This window comes from Callionymus lyra, chromosome 9 (assembly GCF_982586985.1).
Source record: "Callionymus lyra chromosome 9, fCalLyr1.hap1.1, whole genome shotgun sequence".
Taxonomy (NCBI): Eukaryota; Metazoa; Chordata; class Actinopteri; order Syngnathiformes; family Callionymidae; genus Callionymus; species Callionymus lyra.
Genome location: NC_141826.1, coordinates 3,114,493 through 3,138,431, shown reverse-complemented (window position 1 = coordinate 3,138,431; position 23,939 = coordinate 3,114,493). Strand labels below are relative to the sequence as shown.

At 37.4% G+C, this 23,939-nt stretch overlaps 2 protein-coding genes across 2 annotated transcripts; both read right to left on the bottom strand.

Moving 5' to 3' along the window:
• Window positions 1-488: 488 nt before the first annotated feature.
• LOC148071483 (plastin-3-like) lies at window positions 489-7,878 on the bottom strand. Its single transcript, XM_087799603.1, has 16 exons — window positions 7,793-7,878; window positions 5,486-5,554; window positions 4,976-5,127; window positions 4,722-4,851; window positions 4,497-4,629; window positions 4,025-4,106; window positions 3,782-3,947; window positions 3,549-3,688; window positions 3,378-3,461; window positions 2,898-3,078; window positions 2,742-2,820; window positions 2,560-2,671; window positions 2,349-2,482; window positions 1,656-1,779; window positions 1,451-1,575; window positions 489-1,193 (listed from the first exon to the last, which is right to left on the bottom strand). Exons 1-16 carry the CDS (start codon window positions 7,851-7,853, stop codon window positions 1,055-1,057), a joined length of 1,911 nt encoding a protein of 636 aa, XP_087655729.1. The 5' UTR covers window positions 7,854-7,878; the 3' UTR covers window positions 489-1,054.
• Window positions 7,879-11,883: 4,005 nt separating this feature from the next.
• Window positions 11,884-23,851, bottom strand: ptcd3 (pentatricopeptide repeat domain 3). Its single transcript, XM_087799602.1, has 23 exons — window positions 23,743-23,851; window positions 22,938-22,987; window positions 22,819-22,858; window positions 22,700-22,745; window positions 22,572-22,640; window positions 22,242-22,346; window positions 21,518-21,641; window positions 21,333-21,436; window positions 20,572-20,724; window positions 20,404-20,464; window positions 19,806-19,888; window positions 19,585-19,729; window positions 19,316-19,354; window positions 19,140-19,229; window positions 18,346-18,374; window positions 18,152-18,252; window positions 17,993-18,071; window positions 16,848-16,938; window positions 16,343-16,428; window positions 13,160-13,305; window positions 13,052-13,093; window positions 12,135-12,293; window positions 11,884-12,026 (listed from the first exon to the last, which is right to left on the bottom strand). The coding sequence occupies exons 1-23, from the start codon at window positions 23,829-23,831 to the stop codon at window positions 11,981-11,983; spliced, it is 1,977 nt and encodes a 658-aa protein (XP_087655728.1). The 5' UTR covers window positions 23,832-23,851; the 3' UTR covers window positions 11,884-11,980.
• Between the last annotated feature and the right edge of the window lie 88 nt (window positions 23,852-23,939).

Sequence of the window (23,939 nt, the reverse complement as noted above, 5' to 3'; positions counted from 1 at the left end):
AACTTGTGTCTCGCCATAGTCCCTTTGAAGAAAACACTTTTTTTTTTGGTCTCATCAATGGTTGATGCCGGATTAGTAGATGTTGTTTCCGTAGTGCACATTGAGCAGTCTCCAACAATCCCTTTGCACATGATGTACATTCAGAGTGTTGGAGACTGCTCAATGTTTTTTTTTCCTTACTTATGTACTATGTACACATGAGAACAAACTAATGTTATTTTTTCAAAGGCAGGTTTTGACTTCATTCCCCCAATTCTGTACCGTTTCACTTTTACCTTCCATTTATTGTGTTATACTTATTAGCATTTTTTGTTATAATAGTACAACATCTTCTTTTTCAACTTAAAAAAGGTAGAAATGTCATGACATGGCAAATAAAAACATTTTTTGTAAATAGTTCTACTTTGCCATTGTCCTTAATTAATAAATTATGTCCCAGAAAAACAAACGTTGTCTGGTATACAAAAACACACAAAAGACAGAACAGGTCGCATTCAACATGAAATCTTTATTTATTGCTTTTTAATGATACAGATTTGTAAATGATATGGACCTTGGAAACCTTTAAAGATGCATCTTTTTTTTTTTTTTTTTAAATCATATTTCCTCATTTTTAATTTTTAAATCGTTTCTTTTATAACATTTGTAACATTACAGGTGAACACATATTGAAGTCAATAGTATAGAGTTTCATGGGAATGATATGAAAAATAAATGATGGTGAAAACCTGATTGTCATCTTTGGCTGTGACATGCAGCCGAGCAGAGAGACGTATGGATATAGAAATGTATTCATTTTATGACCTTGTTCGACTTGTGACCAGCAGTTACTTTATCATCAAAGTGGAACCAAGTTTCAGAGCCACCACACTTTGTGTCCACCATGGAAATAGATCTTCAAAAATATTTTTATCTAACAATATGTCTGATGGGATCAGGAGTAGCTTTTACAGAAGCATCATCACAAAAGTCAGGTTTGATCTAATGTGAGCATGGAAGCACAGATCTGATGAGAGATCATGAACACTCTCATCATGAACTCACTCTGGGCGACTCACGAGGCAGTGTCTTCCATGCCTCGGGCCATCAGGCAGGCGAAAATGGTCATCACCATTTTTTGATTGACCTCCACTATGTCCTCTGGCAGGGCGTAGACCTTCGCCCCGATCTTCCTGGCCATTGAGATGGCATACCTGCAGGAGGAAGGTTTCAGCATCATTTTGTGTCATTGTTTGAGTTAAGGTGAGGAAATACAAAAAACACATTTCAGTATTTGAGGCTTAATTTCTCCGAAGTTCTATTACATTTGCAATAAGTCTTACATCAGGATATGTTGCAATTAACCATTATTCAAAAGCATTTAATTTTTCGCTCAAGTTACGCTCATTGAAAGTCAGATTAACACAGGTTTATGTGTCTGAAACAATTAAAACCAAAGAGATGTCATTACTTGGCAGTGTCCAGTTTCTCTTCATCATCCAGAGTTCCACTTTTGACCAGGTCAAAGTTGACACTCGCAGGCTGAATGGCATCGATCAGCTCCAGAACTGGAACACTTGTACCGATAGATTTGTCCTAATAGCACAGAGAGTCAAACTTTTCTGCACTTGTATCATATCTTTAGCGTTTAAAAAAAAAAAAAAAAAATGACTGACCTTAAAGCTTTTTATTGAAGAACTCTTTCCAGCATCTGCCAAAGTCTTGTTCACCCATGAGATGATTAAATCATCACCAGCCACTACTCCATCCCCAAGATTTTTAAGGATATTAAATGTATATCTGGACGAAAACAAATGGATCGATATCAAAAACAAGACAGCCTACAAACTTGTAGGGGAACAATGAATGAGAGCGAATTTCTTTTTAACATTCTAGCAAACTTGGATCAATGCTGTGTGAGGATCGCTCACATAATGCTCAATAGACTATAGAGGAACGTTTATATTTCAACATCCGCTATGTTGCAGCGAAACAGGTTTACACATGAAGTCCAGGGCCTAAAGCACAACTCCCAATAGTTTAATTTTTATTACAGGAACATTGTTATTTTAATTGTAAAAGTTTGTTATTTTTTAAGATAACGTCTCGTTCATCTGACTTAATGGAGCTTTATTATAAAGTCATACTCCAGGGAAATATAATTTGACCTCTGACATGCATGTTCAGATGGTTGTACATGTACAGATGGTGAAAACCATAGCAGCAGAGTTTGTGTGAATACATGCGTAAGATAACTCAGGTGACCCAGGACTGCATGTGACGACACCGGCGATACATTTTAGAAAATAAATAAATGCTCTGGTTTGTCTTACGTTTCTCTGCACTTTACGACAAAACACAAAAATCACCTCCTCATCAGCTGCCACAGCAGAGCCAGAGTTAAAGTCGGGTTTCCATCATGGATGTCCGGTCCTCCGATCCCCACCAGAGAGAAGCCGGCCTTTTCCTTCCCCAGCTCCACAATATAGTTACAGTTCTCCAGCTACAACACACACACGGGATTCACACCTTTTTCAAGCTTCAACATTTCTAAGTTCTTTAAGCACAGAGCCTGCTCACCTTTTTCAAAAGTGAACTAGTCTTAAATGGAGGCATGTTTACTCTATCCCAGGCAACTGGAATTTTAGTTTTTTCATAGAGCTGTAGGATCACCATGGCATCCTGCAAGTCCCTGCATCAACAAAGAAACAGTTAGCAGGACGTCCCAAAAGCAGTCAAGACTTTGCTTCGAAGACACAAACCCATAGAGGTAGTGAACGCGAGGATTCACTCCAAGAGAGTTCATCCAATTCCTGAAGGTCCTTTCCTCCCTCGTCTCAGCTAGAGTAAGAGAGAGAAGATTCCTGTCAAATCAAAACAGGGGTACACGTGCCTTTGAGCAAGTGGGCACTACATACGGCGCAGTTCCAAGCCCTCGACTTTGGTGAGAGCTGGATGTTTGTTGAAGAGCGTTGCAACAAAGGCCATATTGAGTTTGCTGTTTCCACCCACGACATCAGTAGCGGTTACGAACTGACGACAGCCGAGGCGATCAGCCTGCTTCAGCATCGATTCAGCCCTCTTTACCAGATCTTTTTCCTGCAGAGAGGAAACACAAAACAATATAATGTGGCAATATGAGACAACATGACTTCAGAGAGTATTAAGGCTCAATATAGGTGCACTACCACGGCACATTAAATTTTAATGTCCTACTTTAAGAAGGTTGTAAAGAATGCTACCCATGTGCACCTCTGTAGACATTTCTAATGCTTCAGGACTAGCTGCATGGTAAATCATCATTGTGACGATGAGCATGCATAGCGAGTCTTTTGGCATGTCCTTTCAGGGGTTAAACGTACACATGCAAGAATGAAAAGTATCTGTTTAACTCTTACATAAAGGCCGTCCATTTCAATGTTGCCTCCGTCAAGATCTTCTGGGCAAATTTGGTCCAGCAGGTGAAAGTATGCTTTAGAGTCCTGCACCAAGACAGACATTAAGTCAAAGATAAACAATACAGGAATGATCAAGAATATTAAAGAGTTCTCCGAGTGCAAGGATCATACCTTTATGTCTCCAGAAAAGTTGGATATGGACATGTCAACTTTCTTCAAGTGGAAATTGACCCAGCGCAGCAGTAGCTCTTCAGGACTTAATTTCATCAATGCTTCCAGCTCCTCACCTTCCTCCAGCAGGGCGGCGATAGCTGCACGGAATTCAGTTTTTAATCAAACTTCTTTTCCCAATTTATTTTTTTCTTGCCTAAAAAGTTGTGAAAATACTGATACCGATCTTGTACCTTCATTCCGGCTCAGCTCAATGTCAGCAAACAGTCCTATTTTAATGATCTGCCAAAGGAGTCCGAGCACCAGGTGGGGTTTTCCTTCTTTCAGGTCCTGAGCCCCGATGTTGATGACCTGGCAGCCGATAGCCGAGGCAGAGTTCAGAGCCAAGTTCAGATTTTCCTGTCGATACAAGATGAGACATATTAACTTGTGTTTTCATTGGAAATCATAAGTTTATACAGCAGATAGTCTTTTACGTGTGTAGTGAATGGAGTCAGTGTCTTTTTGTTGATGGTTCTCTCGTCAATCGTTTCAGGGACTGAGAGGTTGATAAGTTTACTGCATTGAACAGAGAATAGAATTAGAAACATGATTCAAGATTCCCAGATAGTGAATATTGATATTGAGAGCAGCCTAAAAGGTTGTAGGTATTGATTACTGTATTCCATTACATTTATTAAGACAATATTTTATCCGGGATGACTCATATTAAGCACATTAAACCATGAGGGCTAAAACTTAAATATATGAAAAACAGAAAAAAACAAAAGCATTAGCATTTCTTAACATAATTGTTAATTATTGAAGTTTATCTCTCAATTGTCCACACGTACATGTGATGCTCCACGAAAGAGAATGAGGATACATGCGATTACAATTCTAGGTTAATTTTATATTTACTTGATAAAAGTGTGATACATAGATGAGGGGAAGAAGTCAGTAATTTACCAGAATAAAATGCCATCCGACATAGCAGAAAATAGGGCTTTGGTGTTTGGATCAATTGGCAGCAAATGTTGGCAGTCTGGATCTTTCTCCAATGAAGAATTGATGTAGTTGGCAAAGGCATAACGCTCCTGCTCTATAAACAAGTGCAATATTTACAATCAACATTTAGAAATTATACATGAAATATAGCTGACGACATGAGGCAACATGGAGATATAGACTAACCAGAGATGGAGTGTTGAGTTCCTTCACTGGAGATCTCACTGGTACCACCTATAGCTACAATTCCCTCCTTCTTATTGAGCGCTTTCTTAAAACATGCAGCCACACGATCAGTCTTTAAGTCAGTGTAAATCTGTGGAGGCGCAGTAAAAAAAAAAAATTCAGTAGAGGCAAGGGTGTTAAACCAAATCAGGAGCAACGTGATCATACAAGAACCACACCAGTTGGTTAACACGTTCAATGTTAGTGTTACCTACAGCAGTGAACTCTTCAAAGCTGACTTGGCTGTTTTGATCTCGGTCAAGTTTTTGAAGGAGCTCCCGGAATTGGTAGCCAGGTATGGAGATTCCAACCTCCGTGAAGAGATTTTTTAGCTCCATGCTTGTGATGAAACCACTGCCGTCCACATCTGGAGAAGGAGAACAACATTAAAACACTAGATTTAACTGAACTTCTATGAACTTAAATGACAATAAATGTGTGTATGTTTGTGTGTGCACGTTAGTTTCTCTGTCCATAACTATTATGATTTTACTTTTATTTTCAAGGACAAAGATCAATGTCTCAACTGCCAGTTTGCAAAGCAAAGTATAATTTAAGACCTTTTTAAGACCATAAAGTTCAAGACCCCTTTCTAATGCCTTGATGCCAGATGTTTCAGGTTCCCAATAAATGGTTTGTTCTGGCACCAACATGATTGAACTTGCCCCACACATCGTAAACACCAAAATAATTAGGCTCTTCCGGGATATTTCGCTTTTACTTACCAACTTTTTGGAAACTCTCTTGGATTTCCTCCATCTCCTCTGGTGAGACCTTTTTTGACATTTTGACACCTAAAGGAAAATGAATGAAAAGACCATGTTATGCGTTTATTCCTTACATTTCTATTAACAAATGTAATTTGGCCTAAACCGTTCAAAGACCTGACCTTTTTTGATGTCTTAATAATTGTTTTACCCAGAATTCTTTCAATAAAAAAAAAAAAACAATTCAATCAGAGAATTTTAGCAGATCAAACATCTGAATTTGATTATGACCAGAACCTGTTGTACATATTTCCATTTTTTAGGCTAAACAAGCTTGTGAAGTTGTCATCGTTTACTATTTTAATATTAATACATTTTAGATGTATAAAGCAAATAACATTAAAAAAAGAAATGCAACTTCAGTTTGTCAGCCTCCTGAGAGGACCAACATAGAGACAAAATGAAACATAAATAATGACATAAATTGATAATACAAAGGGAGGAATAATTATTGAAAGAAAGGACAGCATTTTTTATTAAAAAAAATACCCAGGAAAAACAAACAAACATGGGCCCTGTCATAATAAGAATGAGAAACCTTAATGCCAGTGTTGTAAACACAACATAGGTTTCTTTTGTGGTGGCAGACCAGAATAAAATAATGAAATATGATCAGACACAAAATAAATCAATAGAAAAAACAGAACCATAAACAGTTTAAAAATAATGTTGTTTTGCAAACTTTCTTGAAAACTGTCTCAAACACAAAGGTCCAGAATTTTTCATTTGAAGATATTAATCATTCATTCGTGTTATTTTACTCTGCGATAATTATAAATAAAGTGGCTTCTAAAACAGTGATACAAACAGAAGAATATATAGTTTCATTTAGAGCTTCTTCAATTTTAACAGTTTTTTTCCTTATGGTACATTACATAATAAGGTAAGGTAAGGTAAAACTTTATTGATCCCTCAGGAGGTCTCCTTCGGGATTTTTTTTTTCCAATAGCCACAAAAAATACAGCAATTTTTCATAAAAAATAAATCAAAATAAAATAAGAACAAGAACAAAGAGAAAGAACAAGATGATATAATCTAAGTCTAAAGATAAAAATAAAGAACATAGATCAAAGAAAAATAACAAAGACAAAGGATACAAAGAACTAACATAGAACAGAACATCCAGATACTTTCACTCCACTCCTGCCCCCGAACTCAGAATTGTACAATTTAATAGCCCGAGGAATGAATGAGTCCTTGAGTCTATTTGTTTTGCACCAGGGAAGGAGCAAATAACTTTTATTTTATGGAATAAATGTGCTCATTTGACACACAAAATGAGTAAAAGTAACATTTTAGACTTTAAAAACAAGTCAAAGTAGTAGTAGTAGTAGTAGAATAAAATAAAATGTTACAGTGAAATCAGAGATTGATTTAATATGAGTCCTAAACTATTTCTAATACCATTAAGAATGCAACTAAAAATAACCTATCAGCTTTACCATGATTAGAATATGTATACGGTTTTATTTCAAAGGGTCTAATTTTAACAAAACACTTTTATGAAAGGGAAGTCTTAAGGAAGGCTTTCGGGTACAGCATGCAAATATAGCTGCTGCCTGTCCAAACAAGGAACAAGAGTTAGAATTCTTAAAGACAATTTAAAAAAAAACTTACATTATGAGCCTTCACACAGTTAAACAGTCCAATATGTCAATCAAATGTTTAATAAAGGAAGTTACAGATGCTGATTCAATATCTCATCCATCCAGCACTGACGGCAGAAAAGGGGCATTAACCAAGGAACACGCCTTGTTTCTTCCCTTCGTACCACACGGTAAAATAATACACATTTTTGAATTTACAATCAAAGAAAAGATGTTTAAACTATCAGAAACTCAATAAAATGAAGATATCTGATCTCTGTGAAAATAGAAAAGAGACAAAAGATACAAAAAAGAGAGTAAAGAAACAAAAAATGGAAGTGAAAAAGTTGTGTTTGTAGTATTTGTTCAAACCTAAAAACAGGTGAGTTAATACACTTAACCCAGCACACTTCTACAAACTATGTTATGACTTTAGATTTGCGTAATCATGACATTTTTACAGAAAATGAACTAACGATATTACGTCACATGCTACGTCACTGTTCGCTGCAATTAAGCTAATGTTAGCTTTTGTATATAACTCGTCTTTTGAGGCGTGGACTCACACTTAAGGTGTTTCTACTGGCGGCAAATATCGTTGTTTTTTCCTTTAAAATGAAGTCGAAAAAGCAAAAGATTCGTTAATTAACCAGAGTAAAACACTGTGTGGTTCTCCTACCTGAAGTCTGCGGGGTCGGTTCACCTACTAGTCCAGCTGGAGGAGAGAAAACCTTCCTCATCTCCGTGACCCGCTCTCTTCTAGAGACACCGCCCGCCCAGAAGCACCGCCCCCCTCACTCGTTCCTGCTTACAGCAAACCTGTATGTTTACACAACATATTACCGCATTTTTAATGAATAAAAAAAAATCTATTAAAGAAACTAAATAAAATAAAAGTAGCTCAATTAATATAATAAATTAAATATACACACTGCGAGTAATGGCAGGTGCTCCAGGAGGTATAAACGATAGAATGGCTCATGCTCTGGAAATCATAAAAGAGGCAAATAGCTATAAATAAAGCATATGTAATAAAAGCGTTTGCATGATACATTTATGGCAGGAATTGCCTGGCTCTCTTTTACCAGTTGGTGGGTCGTTCCTACTATAAAAACTGCCAGGGAATCCCCAATCTCTTTTGCATCTGAGTAGTTGTTGGTGCCGGTGTTGACCTGGGTCTGTCTTTCAATTTAGTTTATGTGCCAACGCTTGTGGGAGGAAAAGTTATTAAGCAGACTGGAGACTTTGAGTGTGCACTTTTTATTTTTTCTCATGTAAAAAAGAGCATTACAGAGCAAATGATCAATGGACCAAAAATGGAAAATACAAGAGAAATGTTTTCTTCCAGAGGTTGGCAAGTTCTAGAAGTAATGCGATAAGCTCCTGTGTGGAAAGACGAGTCAGGTCAGGCTGAAAATGCTATGACGAACACATTCTTGGTGCCAAAAACCCTAAATGAACCAAACTTGCTTTATCTTGCTAACTACATGTGTCCAACTCTGGTACGCCAATAATTTTATATGGCCTGCCAGGTTGGCAGAAATAAAAGATTATTCATGTTCAACTTGATATTGAGACTTATGAAGAGGTTTTAAGATAATATCCAGAGATCATCGCTGTCAATGATTTAAAAGAGACTTCCAATCAAAGTAAAGGAATGAAGGAAAGGGATTTGATGGGAGTGATCAGTGAAGGAGGACAAACATAGGGAGATTTTAATGAGATTTTTTTGAGCTGCCAAGAATTAAAAGACAACATATTATAACAATAAGACTTCCTGGTTAATATTCATTTTGTTAAGCCCGTGACTGAGCCCCCTGTATTAAACAGTGATCAAACCTGGACGAGAGCTGCAGCACTCCCACTGGATCCAAGGTCCGAAATTCACCCTAAACGCGTCCGACATAGAGGAGATGTTTGGATTGTCATGTAAATGTATGTTAAAACTGCTCACTGTTTTTTTTCGCTATGGCCTTCTGAGCAACAGAAACTCCTGCAGTGTTTACTTCCCAACAGGGTTCAGAGGTGTACATGTATGCAGGTGCGACTGCAATCCCACTGCATCTTACCTCAAAAGTTTGTTTGTGTCAAGTAGAGACAGCACAGCATTTCACACACAAAAAAAACTTGACAATAAATAAAATCATCTAATTGAAAAGGCCTCCTTAATCTGTCAAAGCAACCAGTCTCTGCATGCAGACATTCCTCTTCTTTCTCCTCATTTTTTCCCTCTCTCTCCCTCCCTCTCTGTCTCTGTGTGTCAGGTTGTAAATTCCTGTCCGACTGAAACACCCACCCACTTTCAGAGAGCAATGTGCTGCACTGACTTGTTCAACATAGACATATTGTTTTCTCCCTCCTACCGCAAGACCATCATTAAATACATGTTGTTGTTATACAAGTTGTAGACTATTATACTAAACAACCAAAGTATTACATTTCACTTCACATAAGAACCGTCAGTGAACTATACAGGTTGTCCTTAAAAAAGTATCACATTACTGACAGGCCCATCATCTTGGAAAATCTTGTATGGGTTTTACAGGTAAATAGGGGCAACATATGATTTGAGTAGATTTTGTAATATGACAATATAAGAGTGGTGACCAATTTCTACTTGCTATAGTTGTTGTTCCTTACTTTTAAACCTTTGAGGCACATCTTTTAGTATTCTGTCAAGTCCAAACTCCAAAAATTAATCCAAAAATATCACTGATTGCCCAATAAAGCAAACTCATTGCCTATGAGCCAAATCTGGCCTGCCTGGTCATTTTATGTGGCCAGTCGGATGGTTTACTCAAAAGCAAACTAGAAGATATGAGAGGCTATTACTCAAGAGCCCCAAGATGTCTGCGTCAGAGAAGAAGATCAAATCTGTTTTCACAAATTATCTTCCCACTAACGCATATTTGAACACAGCAACTCATCATTTTGTTCAAACCTGGTTCATGTGACAACATCAGCAACCGGTTCAGTGTGTGGTGCCTGGTTGGCAGTATTAGAGTAGAGGGAGACAAAAACAACCAGTGGAATAATGATTGCTTGTGAATGCAGCAGATGCCTTAAGTCGCATGGTTCCCTAAAGTCTAGATATCACACAGCTGGTAAGATGAAGCATGGTTTGTGTGAGGGAGAAAACTTTTGAGCAGGTTAAGAATCAGCAACAGTGTGTAGTTTTCTTTTACTAAAACATGGCCATGATGAAGCAAATGTTCTGTTGACTAAAAAAAAAAAAAAGAGACAAAATGTTCTCTCTTGGAGGTTGGCAAGTTTTAGGAATTCATTCATTTGTTTTATTGCCTCTGGGTCAAGGTGAACGACCTCCCTGGCTTTCAGAAATACATATGTAGTTGTAACACAAGGGATTCACCCTAAACGCCTCCGAACAAGAGGTGATGTTTTTATTGTCACCATGTAAATGTACAGTATGTAAAAACTTTGAAAATGGGAAACAAAAACATCACAAATCGGTGTTCAGGTCTTCAGTCAGTCTTTCTTTTAATCATATCAATTATTTTTAAATTATTTTCCCCGACTTAATTCTCAGCCTCATTTAACATTTGACTTTTATTGAGATTAATCACTCCTATTATGTAATATCTCCATTTTCTATCAATTAAACATAGAAACAAACCTCAGTAGGTTTGTTTAAATGTTACATTGTTTATTTTGAACCATTTGAGGATGTTCTATCACATCCTGTGTTTGGGTACTTCTTTCACGTCTGTTTTGCTTGAATTTTCAAGAGCTTTTCCAAATTCATTACCATGTTTCTTTTTAAACTCTAGAGTGAATAAGGGTGCGTTTGATAGGGCAGCTGAGGGTGCATGATTTCACGAGGACAAAAGAAAGAGTTTCAAGCTCCTCTTGGACTCTTTGAAAAGTACAGGCTCCCACTCACCACGCCCTCTCTAAAATTCTCCCACATTAACCCATCGCACCTTATTTGGTCATGTGGCCTGAGCTGCTTATGATTGGTCCAGGACATTAACACCTAGGCAGGCACAACAATGTGCAGGTACAGACATGCAGGGTCTCTTTTGTTTTGGGTGAATAATACCAGCAGATCATTTAATCAGAACATTCGATTTGAATATTACCTAGTCCAAAAGATTATATATATATATATCTCATTTAAAAATAAAAAGGAACAAGTTTAAAAAGAGCAGACAAACCTTGTTTGAAAACTTTCATAATTATGTTCAGATGTCTACTGAGGGAATCTCCTGGTACAGAAGCTTACTTGTGATTGGTCACATCCCAACAATAACAAACCTAACAATAATAATAATAATAAATAAAGAATAAATTGGTTTTAGCCTTTCTTCCCATTTCAGTCCAGACAGTGAATGTAACCATGTATCTAACAGTCTCCTGTTGAATACTTCTCACTCCTCTAGCTCTGGCAGAGATTATTGATGACAAACGTGTCTAAAATATTTGAAAAAAGAGAGATTTACTAAATTGTGCGAGACAATGATAAACCAGACAAACATCACCCCATTGTGGGAGAATGATTATACAAAACTTGACAATGTATTACAATGCCCTGGGTAGCTAAATTGTATTGCCTTGTATTTGCACATCATCTATAATAACCATGATCAGCCTCTGATCATGGTTAAACAGCGCCCCATGTGGTCATTCAGTTTGGCAACGAACTCAAAATCACTTTTCTAAAACCAACTCCGTAAGATTATTTGATTCCATTATTTGCAGCTCATATATCATAGTGTATTGTTCAAACTGATTTAATCAGTTAAGAAGCCATTTGATTGTATTCATTTGACATTTATTACATCTTTAAGAAAAAAGAAAACATGTACATTACTGGTAGATCTTCAACATTACAATACTCAAAGTGCCTTTAGTCATCAAGGTGTTCTCTAGTATCCAGTTCTTTCAGCAGGGCCCTGAACAGAAAAGTATCAGTTTGCTTCAATGGTAATTCGGTTTTAGACAATAACAAAGTTTAAAAAAAAAAAAAATGTATTAGTAATTTGGGATTAAATTTCCCTCACCTTTGCTCCTCATCCAGGTTGAACTCTGTCAGGGCTCTCTCGGCTAGTTTGGGTGTCGCCTGTAAGCAGAAGGCTGAAGACAGCTTGACGAGCTCAACTGCTCTCTGAACTTCAGATTCCATCTTACACAAGGACATAAAGTCATCGAGAAGTTTGTCCCTATAGGATACAGAAAAAAGAATGTAAGCAGGTGAATCTTTTTTGAACCTTATTGCACAAAGAGAGAAATAGAATTTGTCTAAACTACCAGATTATCTGAAGAGGTTATTCAGCTTCACTTTTGATTCCAATCCAATACTATAAAAGGTCAACATTTATTCAGTTAGGTTGCAGGGAACGGCTAGGCCTAAATCAGAAGTGGGACAAAGCCTTAGTGCTTCCATTAACTTTATCATAATTATTATTGCAAGAAAATCAACCATACATACGGATCCGGTATAATTGGTTGCTCTCTGAATCTACAGTACATAATTTGGCAAATCACACCAAGAGTGGATCCAGAAAAAACCCATGTTCAAATGTTTGTAGTCATTTCTTCAACTCAGATTATTTTTGAAGCCACACATCTCCAGCCAGTCACACAGAGTCTGGTTATGCTAAACATTTCTGCCTTTGTAAAGGAAGTTTTTCATCACTACTGTTGATTGGCTGGGACCCGTTTTTCACCTCTCTTAATTAACGTTAAATTATGTTAATAAAACTGTCAAGTGTCTTTAGATAACTTTGTTATGATTTGACACTTGTAAAATTGAATAACATTACCACTAGGATCGCACCCGTTTAAAATATTTGGTTCAAACCATTTTTAAGGCCAACCCAAATATGATTAATTTATTATAACAATTGTTTTCTCATCAAGACTGAGGGATTTTAAGGAATAGTTTGTATCACAGAATGAAAGTGTGTCTTGAACTCACGAGGGAACTAGACTATTTTCCTTGAAGATCTGCAGCAACTCCCTGGAGAGGAAAGAAATAAGCATCTTATTGATCTAGTCAGAAGAGAACATATTGAAGATCCCTCACCAGGCCTTTTGCGAATTGTTGGCTCGCAGCAATAGGGTTATGGCGTTTGACAGGGTGCTTTTGGTCCATTGAAGAACAGGCATTCCTCGAAGACTCCCAACAGACTTCTTGACTTCCAGGGCACATGTTGCAAAAGACTCCTGGACCTGGACACAAGGCAACCTCAGCTTCAACTGATGATCCTAAACAATGTTTCATATCTAGCAACATGGTATTCAATGTGACAGATACTTTAGTTGATATGCGATCACAAAGAAGAGTAAGTAAGTAAGTCATATATATTTATAGAGCGCTTTGTTAGACCAGGGTCACTAAGTGCTTAAACAATCAAAAATAAATACTCAAAATATATACCAAAAAGATCAAGATAACACTGAGAACAACACAGGAGTTCCAGAAAATCAGGGAAAAGCCTGCACAAATAAGAAAGTCTTAAGATGTTTCTTGAAGGAGTCAGTAGATCCATCAAGCGCAAAGAGAGAGGACGATCGTTCCAAAGCTTAGGAGCAACAGCCTGGAAGGATTTCTCTCCTCTGGTCCTGAACCGTGTGTGTGAAACCATCAGTAGATTCTGATCCACAGACCTCAGAGCCCGAGCTGGGGTGTAAGGTTGGATCAGATTACTGAGAAGGAGGAGCCTGACCATGAATAATAGTTTTAAGGATCGAACAAAATGCAAGTTCTTCAACTAGAGCGGGTCAGAATTCTCGCTGCAGAGTTCTGTATCAACTGCAGGCGAGACAGCTCCTTCTTGTTAAGACATGAGAATAGACTGTTGCAGTAGTCCAGACAAGAAGGATTACAAGCTCCAGATCATGTTGTGACAAGATTTTCCTAAGTTTAGAGATTTTTCTCAGTTCAAGGAAACAGTTTGTCATTTTTCTGCAGTGTGAACTAGAGACATGTCTTTGTCAAATACAACACTCAGGTTTCTTAGGCTCAGTTTGACAGACTGACCTAAGTCACCCAAGTACTGACTCAACCCTGGAACCTTAAAATCAGAAGCAATAACCAGAGTTTCAGTTTTGTCATCAGGCGCTGCAAAGTGTTTTCACTCAGCCATTGTTTGATTTCTAGCAAATAATTGACCGGGGCTCATTTGGATCAAATGAGCAGTAGAGCTGGATGACATCAGAAAAAATGTGGTAAGAAACATCAGGAAATATCTGAATGATTTTAATGTTCATCAGTAACAGCAGGGGTTCCACACAAAGGGGGAGATATTTTCTCTTTGATGAATTTAATTTTGTCAATGAAAAATCTTAAGAATGCATTGCTTTTAGCTTCACTGAAGACAGGCGTGATATGAGGAGCAGGAGACATGAGAGAATTCATTGTGTCAAACTACACTTTGGGGTTTTTCTTATTTGTTGCTACCAGTTTCCTGATGTAATCAGAGCTGGCAGTTTCCATCATCTCAATGTATGAAGACATCAGATCCCTGAGGTGAAGTCTGTGCACCTCAAGTTGAGTGGTCTTCCAGAGACGCTCAGTCTTTCCACAAAGTCTCTTCAGACTCAGGAGATCTTCATTTGTCCAAGGGCACCGTTTTTTCTGAATTTTCAAGTTCGATTTAACAGGTGCCACTTGATCCAGTATTTCAACACAATGATTAGTGAAACAGGTAATCAAACTGTCCACGTTTAGGAAGTAATTGAAGAAAATAGGTATTATCGGCTAAGATGATACGCCTCTGAGACCTAACTTTCAAGGACTTAGGTTCAGGGATGAAGAATGATCACTCAGATTGACATCATGTACAGTTAAATTAGAAATGTTCAGGCCAATAATAAAAAACAAGTCCAAAAACCAAGTCTAAAATGTGGCCTTTTTGATGACTGAGAAACATGTTGCTTAAAATTAAAGGCTTCAGTTAAAGTTAAAAGTTCTTTAGCAGAGCAAGATGACATCATCAACATGAAGATTAAAGTCTCCAAGAATAAGAAAAGATTCCATTTGAATAATGGAAGATAAGAAGTCACTAAAGTCTTTCAAGAACACCGCCTCAGGACCAGGCGGGCGGTAAATTGATACACAATAGAAAGGTCTTGTAGAACCAAGCAAGACCATCTGAGTCTCAAAAGAGGTGAATTCCTGTGTCTATATCACTTTGCAAGAACAACTCTCTCTAAAAACAACAGCCAAACCGCTCCCACAACCAGAGAGGCGAGGCTTCCCCAGGACAGCGCTCCCTACTGGACAGAGTTCGTTCAGATTAATAAACTTTTCCTCTCTGCAAAGTCCCAGACAGACATAATAAATCCAATTTTTTTGGGGGAAAAGATCACTCAGAGAAAACATGAACAGCGAACATTCAAAAGTCCCACGTTCAGCACCGATGACGTCACTGATGACAACAAGTCATCGGCGTCATCAGCGGAGCAGAGCTGGACTCACAATATTTGTAAGTCACTCACGTTTAACTCTGTTGTAACAGCAGAGTTAAAATAGGAAATTAAACTATCTGACCACCACTCGTTGAGGTCCTGGCAGACGGTAGCTGGCGAGTCATCACACTCTTCAATGAGAAGAACGCTGATCAAACGTCGATGACATCCGATGGCGTTGGAGTTCTTCCGAGCGATCGCGACTGCGCGTCTCATTCTGACCTGAACCCCAGATCTCCTCAATCTCTTGTCGAAATCGCCGGTACCCGAGAGATCAACCGATATTCTACAGAGTCCTTGTCGATAAGAAGCGGAGAAGGAAACCGACTCAAGGATGTTGGTAACTGTCGCGAGTGAAGTCATCCATCGACTCTCTGATGTTGAAAAGAGCATCACGATCGTAGATCCATGATGCTTGAGAAATTGCTTTAGTGATATGAGCATAATAACAGGACATGTAGTCGTTATAACGACTGTTTTTGACAAATATTGCTGGAGCTCACATTCGAAGCAGCCGCGCAAAGGCTCACCGGAAGCAGAAGCAAGAGATGGTGGTCGCTGTGTAAACGAGGACAAGTGATCAAGAAAACTAGACGAGGCATGGAACTGAACGTTTAAATTACAATTTCCCAGTTTATTGTCCACCTTTAACTAGAGCGGGGCACGCTATGACGATACTTCAGTGATGTGCTGCAGTGCTAACACTTTCAGTGTAAGCCTGAACCAATGCTAAAAAATAAAATTTACAAAAAAAAAGTACATAATGATGAACGAAAGTTCAAAGAAAATCTCCAACCTCAGGAAGTTGTACATCTCTGGCCATAAGGCTGAGAACTATCTCCACCAAATCCAATTTATTGTCATGTCCAAGTAAGTAGATATCTGAAGAAAAAGAAAGAAAGAAAGAAACATTATTAATATTAGATTTCTATTCTAAATTCTATTTTAAATTGAACCAAACTTGAATAAAATAACTTTAATGTGATTTATGAGGGTTCTGTCACATTACATGTTTGCCTTCAGTTCAGTTGAATGCACAAATATGACATCTTGACTAAAACTAAAATAGTGGAGAATCTTTAAAGTTCATTACTTAATAACAAAGGCACTTGACTGTCAATGCAGTCGCACAACTCGCCATTTCATATATTCATGTAGAGACAGTTATCTTATTTTATTTTACATAATTTGTTAATTACTAAACAAAACTATGAGCTCAACATTTTTCTCCTTTTTTTCTGTTCCATGTTGGACTGCTTTCATTTAAAAACAGGAGTAAAAACAACGTTATACATACTCACCTTTCCATATCATGGGGATCATGTCCAGGCGTCCACCAGCGTCCAAGGCTTGCAAAAACTCCTGCAGACCCCATGAGTTTGGATAGAACATCTGCAAGGGGAATAAAAATAAATGGCTTGTGACCTCTGGCCACCAAGTTCTTTGATGGAGAAGCTGGTTTCATTTCATGAGATTGTACAGCGATCAGGCACTATCTCTTGATTTGGAGGAGAAATGAAGATGCAGATAACAGCCAATTTTGAACTATTTTTTTTTAAATACAATTTTCACACAATATACTTCATCATAAAGTAATATTTAGTAAACAAAATAGTTCTTGTGGAAGTCATAATAATAATAAAGTGATAATATTTAGTAACTTCCTAAGCAAAAATTGATTGAGGGGAAGAAACTGTTCCTCAGTCTGGTGGTCTGCTCGGGTTGCTCTGTCCAGACTGCCTGTCCACTGAGGGAGGAGTCTATAATTGCAGCGGCAGGAATAGGCTACAAAGACCGATACTCCTCAATCTCCTGAGGGACAGGAAATGCTGCTTAGCCTTCCTGAAGGCAGCAAATGTGAGAGTTGATCGCTGATCGAAGGTGAATGTGGAGGACCTCATTTAACAGGTGACAGGGAGGAGACGTTAAAGATGGCATTAAACCACTCATCACCTTGAGTACCCTTCCTTGGTCATCATAACTTTTCTACTACAATTAGTCCAACCCTTAGGGTCTTCCCCACCTGGAGGTGTTGCAAATCTGATGCCTGAAAAGGTTTTCTTTAAGGAGTTAGGGGATCTTGAGGCAGTTTGCTTCACTCAGCCTATAGTCTCTGATGCGTGTTTTGATAACCGACTTCAGCAGTTTTTGATATGTGTAGATATTCAATGTCTAGATGTTGAAGACCTCATCAGCACAAATGGAGATGAGGATGGCGTATTTTGCCAGGTTTACTTTGATTTGTTTCGGAGCAGAGGGATTAGTAAAGTCTAACTAAACTATCCATCCATCCAATGATGTTGGGTGGCTTTGTTAGGGCAATGCTAACAATATCATAGAGGTGGATGTAAACAATGATTAAAAACATTGCAGTGAACTGTTGGACAGCAGCAGAACCACGGACAGCACATTTACAAAAATAACATTTAAAGAGTGATCAACTTACTGAGGGATAGAGCTGCCTGTACCACTTCAACAAAGTATCCACTGTCTCCGTCATGCACAGCAAGCTGAAGAAGTGGAGGCTGAGAAGGAGAGACAGAAAAGCCCATCAACACGCAGAAATATAGCTTCTCTGTTGACCCTTGCATTAGTTCTCACTTACCAGTAAATGTTCATGTCGTTTCCAAGGAGCTTCAAGTTTTCATCTATTTCAACCAGACTGTGGACTTTGTGGGCTAGTTCTAGATCTCTGGATTCTCTACACTGGTTCATAATTGGCCACAGCAAATACATTTTGTATTTTAGAATACGGAATAGTAACAGAGGTAGACATTTATGAGGAAAATTTTGACTTACGATTTTCATGGCAGATGGGAAGAAATTCACTGCAAAAGAAAGCAGAATTTAATTGAAATATTAGAAAGAAAAGGAATGATCCAAAAACCTCTGATTCAACGCCATCAGGAATTTAACACATTCACTTTGAGAACAGTGAAGTGCATGAAGCCGGGTTCCAGAAAAAATTAGGCAAAATCAGATTTAACAGCATTTACGACAACTGCGTGGAAATAGTTCTGGTTTTTGACGTAGAACAAGGAACTTTACACAACACAATATCATGGGCAGGAAATGCCTCACCCTAGCTGCTTTATTGTTGGTCAAAAAACATTTAAGGAATAATTGTCTAATAGAAAAGTCACGAAGCAAAATACTCTTTCAACCCTTCCTCCCCAAAGTTTTATTTTCTAAAAAAATATATAAATATAATCTATAGTCTGCTAAAACTAATTTGCAATGATTAATCATTTTAGATGGAAGGATAGAAACAGGGGCTGCACGATTAATAGTTATCAATTGTGTATAACATTTAGAGAAACATCAAACTCTCTCATCGCCTTTACACATGTCACACATAAATATTGTTCTAAAAGGACTATTTTAAATTAAGCAAAGGTTGTGCAGATAAGAAAAAAACAATTTTGTTCAATAAATATTTACATTGGGAAAAATAATCATAAGAGAATCGTGATCTCAATTCTCAGCAAAAAAATAAATAAATTGTGATTCTCATTTTGTTCGGAATCGTGCAGCCCTTATAGAAAGCATTATATAAAAAAATGTAATCGTTTCATAATGAAATTATAACATACCATCATCAGGGTCCCGGCAGGTGAAGCTTTGTCCTTCCAATTCTGACAATACTTTTGCCAGAAAAATAATTTTACTCTTCCTATTGAGGACTGAAGTAGATAATAGAGGTTATGAGGATGTATGTGAGAGACATCTAGACAAAAACTATTGACGAGAAGAAAGTAGTTTTACTTACCTACAGAGAAAAGGTGGTTGTAAGTAGCAAGACTGGGTGCTGCATATACAAACAAAATTGTTAAACAATCTTTAACTGAATTGCAGTCATTAAAAAGCCCATTTAAGATTTGAAAAGCTTTTTTAACAACATTAATGTTATAGTATTAAATGTATTGATCATACCAGTTGGATGAAAACGTTAATGTACAAAGCAGACTTCACCTCTCAGGCAACAACTTGATTATAATTTCATTTCTCAGAGTGTGAGAGTTGGATGTGTGCTAGTACCTATTCCCAATGCCTTCATCTCATTGACTGTGTTGTGGGAATCATAATGGGCCAGGGATCCATACTGACTGACTGCTTTTAGAACACTGTTAAAGGTCAGCAGGTTTGGTTTAACCTTTTGTTGACTCATCTGGTTCAATGTCTCCTGTGGATAAAAATAAAACACAGCCATGAAAACTGAAAACAGAAAGAGACTTGGTCAGTTCAAGAAAAGGTCTTACCACGATGAGATGCCATGCGCTTTGATAATCTTCTCGGACATTTGGAACAGCTGCAATCAGTGCGTTAAAGATGTTGACGTCGGCTGCAAAAACGATGAGAGAAATGAACGTCTGCACATACACATTGGTTGGTCAGATGGAACCCTAAAAATATTTAGGATTGAAAAGTCTGGATGTAAAATACTGACAATAGACCCATTATCTGCATTGATGGAGATATACGTTTCCTCATTCTTCTCTACATGAAATTGGTACTGTGCATTTCTTAAACACTTGAACTACCCCAACAGGGAAAATAAGCAATGACACTGCTGAACTATTGGTTAAGCAGGCTATTAAAGGGTAAAATATAATTTGTCAATCAGCATGATTTCATTAACTTTAGGTTTATTTCCGCCACCATCTTTAGGTTTAATCTGGATATTATTTCAGTCCAAATGTATATAGAGACAGTGGTCAGTTTTGAAATCACATATCAACGATGATTGACTTTGTAAAAATGACAAAATCTGGCAGTTTCCTTGGTAGACTTTGAAGAAATCGGAATATCTAATGAGTAAAAAAGAATAACCTTCGGCTGAGAGGAGGAAAAACTCACCAGTCAGTCTGTTGTTCAGCATGTCAGTGTACATGCTAAAAGCCTTAGCCGAGTTGCCATGCTGTAAGGAAGAACAGAAGAATTTAATTTATTCATTATGATGGCTAAAACCCACCAGAATAACAGGTATTGCATTAACATTTATAGTTAATCTTTCAGATCTAGTACCTTCTGCATGCCTCGGATCAATGCAGAGTAGCAGCGCGTGTCCTTCTCTGGTAACAGGTTGAAGATTCTCTCTGCACTGTTGTCCGCTTTCCAAACGTGTGTTTTAAAGGCCTTACGTCCTCTCTCCTGCTTGGCCTCTTGGTCAGCGTCATCCTGTTGCGCAAAAGAATATAAAAATAGCTTCAACGGTATTTGTTTAAACTGCTGTAAATGGATTATTTTCTGGGTCAGTCTTTGTAATTGTTAGAAACAATCAATTCATTTTGCTTTAAGAGGCCCTCACCCATCAAGACAAAATCACTTCAGACAATGTCAGAAAAATCAATTATCAATCCCAATTTCCTTACTTATATATATGTATATAAAGACATTCCAGTAGATTATTTTAGAATTTGGACATAAACCTTGTTGGTTTTTTAACACTGTACATTCGTTGTTGTACACAGGGCATTTGAAGGGAACAATAAGCTAGCAAAAAGATGGAATATTTTCCAGTTGGACACATGCTCTTGTCTTCAGCGTGATCACTTTTTCATGGCGTAACCCAATATCATTTTCCACCTGTAGATTGGTGCCTATGCACCTGGTTAATGTTGATCTTTTTTTCGTAAAATGATACTTTTTTGTATTCTCTGATTTATTTCATTACGTAACACGATATGATTGCACTCTTTAAGCACGTTTGTTCAAAAAAAAAGAAAACATCCCCAGCTAAAGTAAACATCCTGCTTAAAATGACATAGACACCATCAATAACTCACAGGGTTGTTGGCATGTGGCTCCTCATTCTGGACAGGGTCCTTGCCACCGTAGAAAGAGACGAGCTCCAGTAGTTCGTAAACGGTCTCCATTGAAACTACCGTGCCTAAGAGAATGGATTAAAATATTGTGAATGGATTAGAGAATCTGCTGGAGTGCCTCTGCTTATGCATGTGAGTGAGCTTACCAGCTTGCAACAACTGGTCATACATTTCAACAGCTGCAGTGACTTTCCTCAAAATGATTCGTTCTTTTAGTGCTTCTTCACTCACATCATCCAAGCACAGCGTCAAAGCCTCAGGCATAAGACACTACAGACAAATAAAAAACAAAGTTCACTACTAGATTTGATTCTTTATTGTAGTCGCTATGAATAATACATCATTTCTTCCCCCTTAGTATTTATTCCTATGCATTGTAATCATCTGGCTAACATGACAGTACAAGTGCAGACAGGAGAGAATAATAAAAAAAAAATTATAATTAAATGTACATTGTAAAAAAAGACTAGATAGACTTTATTGATCTCTCTGGGGATCTCCTTCGAGAAAAAATGTATGCGATGTGTAAATCAAGTCGTGTTGTCAAGTTGAGTTTATAGTTAAATACTATGTGCTGCAGATCTTATACTCTTGATCGTTAACACGTCTAAATCACAGCCTTCCTGGATTAAAGCATCAAAATTTAACTTTTTATAAATACTTGTGCTAAAATACCAATGGCCCTAAATATCCCCAATGTGTGAAGATTAAAGCCATATTTAACACATTTTTCTCTCCATCCATTTATCTCAACTACCCCAGGAAAAGAAGCATCAAGTGAACAGTAACAAATTGCATGTGAAAGTTATTATGTTCATCTAAAAATAAGCAAACCATTATAGGGGGGAAAAGTTGCAAAATCCTTCTTACTGGTATATGTGGTACAGCGAAGTCTTTGGTGAAAAATTTTGGATTATTGTCGATGAAATATTTGGCGGCTGATTTCCCAGCCTTAAAACTGAGTAGAAACAATTTCTGTAGGGAGATATGGAGAACAAATACAGTAATTAAAACTGAGAAAAAACGTAATACAATTTTTTTAAATGTTTGACGAAACTATACACATGCTCAGTCTGAGAATAATTTCTAATCATTTTCTGAATAGTAGCAATACATATTTAACAATAAGATGAAAAAATGGACAAAAGTGCAGCGATGGCATTTCTTTTCTCAATACATAGTTGAACATATCTGACATACGGATTCTGTGGAGGTCCTTGGACTGAGGAATGAATCATCTTGGAAAATGTATGCACAAGCCGTAGGATCCTAGGAAAGAAATAAGAAGTATGCAACATTGTATAAAAGGTTTACATTCAAGTACCTACCCTTTTAACAGTTGATGACAAAGCCTCCAGCACTGCTGTTTTGCTCCTGTCAAATAAATCAGGTCAGTAATCCTGTTATCAATTAAAGAATTAGTTAGTACCGGTAGTAGTAAACACACCATTCTTTCTTCCTAGGTATGGCGATATTTTCTGTTGGTCCTGTGAAACAGTCAAGATGGATGAATTACAAAATATTTAAATTTGTTAAAATTTGTATTACTTTATTAAGTATACATACCTTTTTCAAGTTCTGTTGCTTGTTGTTGCAAAACAGAAGTCCAACTAAAACTAAAATAACATTATACCAATTAAACAAAGAAAGATTGGCTAAACTCAAAGCTCATCCTAACAAATTCGGTAGAAACAATTTTGTATTTAATAAAACAGGAAATGTGTTAATAGCAACCAGATTCCTACAAACTCAAAAAAATAACATTTTACAAACCATAAACTGTATACAATATGGATGTCATATCAGTGATGTTATACATTTGTTTCTGAACAGTGTAGATACAGTGTTGGGTGTACTTAATGACAAATTCAGCACAGGCTTCACCAACCAACCAAGGCTTAAACATTTTTTTAAACGTATGGCTGAGGCTCAAATAAAAAGGAAAAAAGGAAAAAAGGAAAGGATCAACACTTGTAAAATGTGTGCGTCGTAAAACAAGTTTGTGTGCGTAAGGTTTTTTTTGCAGAAACGTGTTTCAACAAGCACACATTTTAGACAGTTTTCTTACCCCATATTATTGTTACATTTTATTTGTTTGCTTGTTATTTCACTGTTATGCGTTTGCATTGAGAATTGGTGGTAGTGTGACCAAATGTAAACACGAAAACAAGCTGTTTCACAAGGTTTCACTGCCTGAATATATCATCTAAAATGGGATTGTTATGTGTTGCAGGAGGCTTGCGTGCACACTTTACAACCATTTAACTGATGGACGTGACCTTGTCAGACACACAAGATAATAGGCTATATATTAACTGAAACAATAACATCATTGCTCGGACTAGTGAAAAAACAAACAATACTAACTCACCTGCGACCCTTCAGCTGCTCAATGTTTTTAATCAATAATCGGTAGTTTTTGTGGATAGAACTACCCAAATTCATGCGCACCGCCGCCATGTTGCTTTTTCAGTGAAGGCTGCTGGGAAAGGACGATACCAATCACTAGTCGAAATGGGGGTGTCAGCAATAACTTAAAATTGCCTTTGCGTTACGTTACAAACACTA

What these genes read in the sequence shown, in the direction of transcription:
- LOC148071483 (XM_087799603.1), bottom strand. Translation starts at nt 7,853, where the DNA reads ATGAGGAAGGTTTTCTCTCCTCCAGCTGGACTAGTAGGTGAACCGACC. An exon ending in AACTCAACACTCCATCTCTG is followed by an intron (nt 4,630 to 4,721) that starts GTTAGTCTATAT and finishes ACTTGTTTATAG; the next exon opens with AGCAGGAGCGTTATGCCTTT. An exon ending in CGAGGGCTTGGAACTGCGCC is followed by an intron (nt 2,821 to 2,897) that starts GTATGTAGTGCC and finishes CTCTTACTCTAG; the next exon opens with CTGAGACGAGGGAGGAAAGG.
- ptcd3 (XM_087799602.1), bottom strand. Translation starts at nt 23,831, where the DNA reads ATGGCGGCGGTGCGCATGAATTTGGGTAGTTCTATCCACAAAAACTAC. An exon ending in GAGCAGCTGAAGGGTCGCAG is followed by an intron (nt 22,988 to 23,742) that starts GTGAGTTAGTAT and finishes ATGTTATTTTAG; the next exon opens with TTTTAGTTGGACTTCTGTTT. An exon ending in GATCCCCATGATATGGAAAG is followed by an intron (nt 16,429 to 16,847) that starts GTGAGTATGTAT and finishes CTTTTTCTTCAG; the next exon opens with ATATCTACTTACTTGGACAT.